The sequence below is a fragment of the Aedes albopictus genome, unplaced genomic scaffold, assembly GCF_035046485.1.
Source record: "Aedes albopictus strain Foshan unplaced genomic scaffold, AalbF5 HiC_scaffold_417, whole genome shotgun sequence".
In the NCBI taxonomy this organism is placed as follows: Eukaryota; Metazoa; Arthropoda; class Insecta; order Diptera; family Culicidae; genus Aedes; species Aedes albopictus.
In genome coordinates, this window is record NW_026917218.1 from 1 (window position 1) to 7,469 (window position 7,469).

The 7,469-nt window shown below is 39.6% G+C and overlaps 1 protein-coding gene across 1 annotated transcript; it reads right to left on the minus strand.

Annotated features, from left to right (window-relative positions):
• Positions 1-2,521: 2,521 nt before the first annotated feature.
• Positions 2,522-3,084, minus strand: LOC134284651 (protein mesh-like; the record flags this gene model as incomplete). Its single annotated transcript, XM_062843660.1, is given in 1 exon segment — positions 2,522-3,084. A coding segment is annotated over 1 exon segment (376 nt), but the record flags the coding sequence as incomplete, so codon positions are not given.
• Positions 3,085-7,469: the final 4,385 nt, after the last annotated feature.

Consider the following 7,469-nt stretch of genomic DNA (forward strand, 5'->3'; position numbering starts at 1 on the left):
CTTGTGATACTAAATTTAGCTCGAGGAACAAAATATAACCGTTGTTATATGTTTTTGGGATATAATGGGCCATCCTTACTGTTCTGGAGCTTAGTTAATAAAAACAACCACTGTAACATGAGGTAATTTCGTTTCAGATAGTAACGTTTTAACTCTCAAGGGTCACTTCATGATAGATTTGTAATAATGTAGGTCATCCAATCTTTCATGAAGTACACAAGTTTATGTCTATGCTAGCCTGCAACTCTGAATAGTGATACATGAGGCATTGATAATTAATAATTAGCTAAAATACCTTTGAAATTTACTCATTAGTTGTTTTTTTTTGTTTTTATTATTTTGTTCCTTATTTATTTTTGTCCCCTCGTCGTACACGATGAGAGGTTTCGGACATAAAATATAAATAATATTTGCATCGACCTTAGAAACGCTAAATAAATGAAATAGGTACAACCATTACGGTTGGTAATGTTGTGCAATTTAAAACAGCAAAAAAGAAATTATTACAGCTGTACTGCCGGTGGACGCATAATTGTCCCATGTGCAAAAACAGACAATCGAGAAAATCGCGTCCAAAGTTCAAAAAAGTAAATTGCCTCAACTATGAAGCATAAGTGTTGAATCGTGTAATAACATCGACCAATTTTGAATTTGATCACTAGTTTTTGTTTTGGAGCGATTTTAATGTGCCATAGGATTTGCAATGAAACGTGGCGCTTATGCGTCCACTTTTTATTTATTTATTAACTTCATCTTTTTAGAATGTGGCATGACTTCATGTAATATATTGCAGCACAGTGTGTACGATTCTGAATGTCCTTTGTATAGTATCTGATTGTATTCTGTGAGCTTCAGTAGGTATAATAGATCAACATAACTATATATAACAAAAACAGAAACTTCAATTGCTGTAGATGCAAGATTTTAAACATCATAATAGTTTGGATGACCCCAGCTGATCTGATGATGTTTATTGCACATTTAGAAGATTTACTGGACCTGAAAGATTACATATCGTAGCTTTGTATAATGAAAATAGCTACTGTTACAGTGTTACACCCGTAGACTTCAGGATCTAAACTCAAGAAAAATCTGGATGATCTGGGATATCCCGACTGATTTGATACTTTAAGAACTTTCAAAAGACTTATTGGACATGATAGATTACAAATCGTAGCTTTGTATAATAAATGAAGTTACCGTTTCACGCGTAGTTTTTAGGATCTAAGCTTAAGATCAGTTTGGATGACCTAAGATATCCCGACTGACCTGATACTGTCTATTAAACTTTCAGAAAACTTACTGGACATGATATAATACAAATCGTGGCCTTGTATGATAAAAGAAGCTGCTATTACACCCGTAGACTTGATGATCTAAACTCAATAACAGTTTGGATGATCTAGGTTATCCCGACTGAGCTGATACTGTCTATGGAACTTTCAGAAGACCTACTGGACATGATAGAAGACAAATGGTAGCTTCATATAATCAAAGAAGTCCTGATACACCCGCAGACTTTAGGATCTAAACTCAAGAACAGTTTGGATGACCAAAGAAATCCCGACTGACCTGATACTGTCTCTTGAACTTTCAGAAGACTCACTGGACATAATAGAATACATATCGTAGCTTTATATAATGATAAAAGTTACCGTTACACCCGTAGACTTTAGGATCTATATCCAAGAACAGTTTGGATGACCTACGATATCCAGAAAAAATATTCTGCGCCATATTCTCCCTTTTTTGCTGTTGAGCACCAAAATCACAGAAATACTTCGCTGTCTGTGAGTGGATTTTTTCCCTTCTTGTTAATCCACATAACTCGTGCATGTGACCAATTCAACAATCAATCAAAAAAATCTTTTGCAAACACAGCCAAGAATGTATTGCATCACTTTGGGCAATTCGATATCAAACCAATCCTCATGGAACCCATTTTTTATCACTTCATGCACTGACTAACCGAACCTGCGCCGATCCCCGTTGAGTATCACAACATATCTCTAGTACGGGACCACATACTTCCCCGACTGTATCATTGTTCAAACATTGCCAAACACTTTGCGAGCACACCGGAGGGATGCGGACGCCCGCGCCCATAGTGAGACATACTGAAGTCCCGTTCACTTGACTGAGCCAAAAGAGCTGATAACGCGCAGGTGAACGAGCAAACCAACTTTGCAACGGTTCCTAGCAGCGTGTATGATACAAACAAGCCTAGTTCGTAATCTAATCGATTTGAGTCACATAAACCAACACACCAACCGACCAACCGACAGGTCTAATGATGATTCCCGAGAATTCAGGCCGAATCGGTTACGAGTATATCTCCAGAGCACCTTGCACATCGACTGGCCTGCCCGACTGATAAGATAAGGCGCGAAATGTTACTCACTCGATACCGAACCAGCAACTCCCCAGAAAAAGTGGTTCACACAAATTTTCAGTAAAAACGGCGTAAAATAACTGTGTTAAGTCAACATAGAGAGGAGGCTTCTGCAGCTGCCCCACCTACCTTCCCAGTTGTAGTTCGGGTCGTACGAATCCAAATTGGACGAGTAGTAGTCGTAGTTGAGGTAGCGACCCTTCTTGCCATCGGCCTTGGCGGCCCCGGCCTGAGGATCCACCTCGACGGCATCTTCGTCCACTCGCGTATCCTCGCCGTCGTCGTCGCCCGCGTCGTCCCCGTCAGCCGCCGCAGCAACTACTTCCGTTTTTTCTTCCTGCGGGACAACGACAGACTCGGTTTCCTCTTCCACATTTTCACTCGCACTTTCGACATCGGTTTCACTGGTGACGTCATCGTCACCACCCTCCTCGGCTCTGGCCGGAATTGTCCTGCCCAGCAAGGCCACCGCACAGAACAACAGCACCACCAACTTCCAACGCATTGTTCGTTTCGTAATTACTCAAAATTCAGAAAAATTCCAACTAGTCTTATTCACCAACTAATTCACCACTTATCCTAACCTTATCTTATCACTTCCACATTTTGACACAATCTGCAGGCGGGCAGAGAGTTCCGTTCGAGTTCGTACCGCTCGGGGCGTTGTCTGCGCGTAGACTGAGCGGTTCGGAGTCGCGGTCCGCGATAGGTTTTCCGTCGCGAAGGTTGCTGAATTGAACCGATTGTCGCGAGATTAGATAAGCGATCGGCTAGGTATCACTTTGTTTTAGTACAACGATACCTGAAGATAGGTGAATCTCTTCGTTCGGTTGAATGGGTGGAATCCATGGAGTTCGGAATTGAACCGAATGCATGGGAATCGGCTTAGAACCCTTGATTACCTGGACTACGTCGGGCTCTTATCCCCATATCAGTTCTGGTAGTTTGATAGGATTTCTGTGTGTAATAAAACATCGTGAATCAGGTAGTTATTCCAAGAATGGGTTGGGCGATTGATTATTCACGGATATGACATACGTGTTTTTGTGAAATTGATTAAAGTGTATAGACTTAATCGGTGTCTTAGAACCCATTTGGATCAAATTTGATCTTGAAAATGCGATATCACTAGTAATGCGATATCACTAGTAATGCGATATCACTAGTTGAGATAAAAGTTGAAAAAAAATGTCAAATTTTTTGGGTGGAATACCTACTAAAATAGGACATTTTTTTCAGTTATCGCGGGTCAAATTTGACCCAATTGAGTTCCAGAATCATCGATTTAGTTAACCAATAAATTTGAAATGTTTTTGAATGTTTGCTCCAGCATAAATTTCACTTAAACCCTTTGCGCCACCCCTAAATAACAACTGATATCGCTCATTTTTGCACAGCTCACTTATTTCGACCAGTAGATCACTTTCCACTTGTCAAATCATATCCCGGAGAGATTGCTCAAAATTAGGCCCACCCTAGTGTTCCAGGGGGTCCCAAGTGGTTTCACTGGTTTTCATGGACGTTACAGAGGGTTTCAGAGGGATTTAAAGAGGATTCATGGGATTTCAGAGGGTTTCTAGGGCGTTACAGTGGTGTCTCGGGGATTCAAAGGCGTTCCAGGGGTATTTCAGGGTTTTTCATGGAGTTTCAAGGGCTTTAAAAGGGAATTTTAATGGAACTCCAGAATGTTTTACGAGATTTCTGGGCGTTCCAAGGAGTTTCACGATTGTGGGACAAAAGGTCGTAGGTCAAAAGGTCGAAAGGTCAAAAGGTCGAAAGGTCAAAAGGTCGAAGGGTCAAAAGGTCGAAATAAAAAAAATAAGTAGGACAAAAGGTCGAAACGACAAGTGGTCAAAAGGTCGAAAGGAAAAAACGACCGAAAATGATCTTAACTCCTTCTAATTGTCTTCTTTCTTATTTAACGTTATCATTGCAACTTGACCTGCATCTTTTCAACTTAGTGTTCTTTTAGAACTTTCACAGTTATAAAATGAAGGACGTTCTTTGCCTGCCATTGCGTTAACTTGTATAACAAGCACAATGTTACACTTTACCCAGGAATTCGACTACATTTCCAGTCCGGAACGGGAATCTATCCTTTAATTTGGGCTTTGTGTAATAGATTAACTGATACTAGTTTATTGTAGAACATATATCATCCTCTTGAACAACGGCAGTTCTTGGGAGTAACATATTTACGGCTATAGGCGTGATTATCCTTACTGTTTTCAATTCTGCCTTCTTTGAAAAATAGGCTGTTCTTTCTAGTAATGCATTTTGACATTTTTTGCGTACTAACTAATAATATAATTGCTCATAATATGTTGCCTTCTTTTAAAATAGGTCGTTCTTTAAAGTTATACTATCACAGCGATTATCATTCTACCATGGACAGGGTAAAAAAGTGATAGCATCACATATCCAACTAGTTCGATATAGTATAATTAAAATAGAATACATTTAGGCGCTGTACAAGTGTAAGTGCAGTTGCCAATTGGAATCGCTCACGTAGTGCCGTTGTGGACAAAAGAGCTGTAAATTAGGTTAAGTGGTTGGAAAATAAAAAAAAGACATCAACGTTACGATACATATTTATGGCGAACATCATCGTGCTTCAGGTACTTGAATAAATTTGAATTCCGCTTCTCGAACCTAACGAATCCTGGTTCCTTCTGTTGTATTACTAACTACATCCTTTTAGCTTTTGTCCTTTGGACCTTCTTCATTTTTATTACAACCTTTCGACCTTTTGACCAACCGACCTTTCGACCTTTTGTCCTAGTTATATTTTCATTTCAACCTCTCGAACTTTTGTCCTAGTTATTTTTTCATTTCGACCTTTTGACCTGTCGACCTTTTGACCCTTCGACCTTTTGACCTGTCGACCTTATAACCTTCGACTTTTTGACCTTCGACCTTTTGTCATAGAACCGGTTGAAAGGTCGAATGGTCGAAATGAAAACATAACTAGGACAAAAGGTCGAAAGGTCGGGGAATCAAAAGGTCGTAAGGTTGTAATATAAATAACACGAACACGATGAACACGAGGATGTTGATGTGTGGCTCATGATCTTGTTTCCGATTGGGGGTCCATTATGAGTTGCCGTTAACCGATATCCAAGTTTCCATATGCTCAGCATATGATCAGAAGAAGGTCAGGACACTACGCCAAGGGCCCCGGCATTTTAATAAATCTTTGAGGGAGAACTCTTTGGAAATAAATTAAAAATAATTGCTGTGGTAGTATAATTCGAAAGCACGTCCTATTTGAAAAGAATATTATTAGAACGCCAAAAAATATCAAAAAGCATTATGTACTAGAAAGAACAGCCTATTTTTCAAAGAAGGCAAAATTACATAGGAAACAGTAATGGTTATCACGCCTTTAGCCCTAAATATGTTACTCCAAAGAACTGCCATTGCTCAAAAGGGTGATACATATATGTTCTGCAATAAACTAGTACCAGTTAATCTATTACACAAAGCCCATATTAAAGGATAGATTCCAGCTCCGGGCGGGAAATGTTGTCGAATACCTGGTGTTACATTGTGCTTGCTATACAATGTAGAAGTTAAGTCAATGGCAGACAAAGAAAGCCCTTCGTTTTATAAATGTGTAAGTGCTAAAAGAACACCAACTTGGAAAGATGCAGGCCAAGTTTCAATGATAATGTTAAGTAAGAAAGAAGACGATTAAAAGGATTTAAGATCATTTTCGGTCGTTTTTTTCCATTCGATCTATCGACCTTTTGACCACTTGTCCTTTCGACCTTTTGACCTACTTATTTTTTAATTTCGACCTTTTGACCGTCGATCTTTTGACCGGCGACCTTTTGACCTTCGACCTTTTGTCCTTCGACCTTTTGTCCTACGACCATCATAACGTCCGTGGCCATAATATCCAGGATTTTATGGCGCATTTTTCCGTGGCATAACGTCCGAAAATGCAGATACGCCACGAAGTTTAAGGAAAAAACCCCAAATTAATCCACCTAGTGGTGGTAGTGCCTTTCTCGTCGAATATGTTTTCACGATCTTTCCGACGACGTAAGTCAAAGTGTTCCTGATTCCTGAAATTTTATCAAAGCCATCATTGAATTGAAAACTTATGATGGCACATAGTCTGAAGTTATGTTGAGCAGAGCTGAATAATATCAGACTTCTCAGTAGACTGCTTGAACACCTTCACTAGCACTGGAGACTGATCAAGACGATACTAACAAGCTAAGATATAACTTTTTACACAATCACAGATGACTTTGCGGTCTTCGACAAAGTTTTTTCTGCACCTTTTAGGCTATATTTTAATGACAGTTGAAAACAAGAACGATAGGTAGTGAGTATAGTGAGACGTCTGTTTGTATGTGAATTAAATTTGTCAAGATTTTGTTCTCTTACACATTTTTGAATTACTTACACATTGATTTTATTTACTTTCGTAGTTCTGACGAAGCACTAAACACTGGTTGTGCAACCCTACCGGTAGTCTCTAATGTGGAATGAGCTTATTTTCTAGTTAACCGTTCCTCAGGTTATTGAAAAAGCCGAAATGTGATGTGTCGCATGGTACATTTGGTTACTTTCGATGCAGTACCGGAACAGGTTCCGAAGCACTACCGGGTCTCTCAAATATAGTCTGAGACTATTTTATTGCTAAAGTTCATATGGTTACCTTAAAACCAAGATTTGATTTATCTCATGCATGGGTATAGATCATTTTTACATCTAACCACTTCCAGTGGGACACCCACAACCGGTTTTGAGGCACTACCGGTTGTCTAAAATATGACCTGAGGCTATGTTCTTACGAGTCGATCATCGTGTTAACAAAAAAGCTGCTATATGATGTACTGTCAAACCCCGCGTATTCATTACTCTTTAATACATTCTAATTCGTACCCCGCTCATTCGACATCAGGGTAATACTCTGTAAATACGAATTATCCGATATTGTGCTGCTGTTACTCACACCCGCAACGGCTCCTCGTGCAGCTGTTATTTTCGGAAGTTCAAATTTAGTGATTTCCGACACCTGATCCGTTTGGTGAACTTCGGAAGCCAACAATCGTAAAATGAA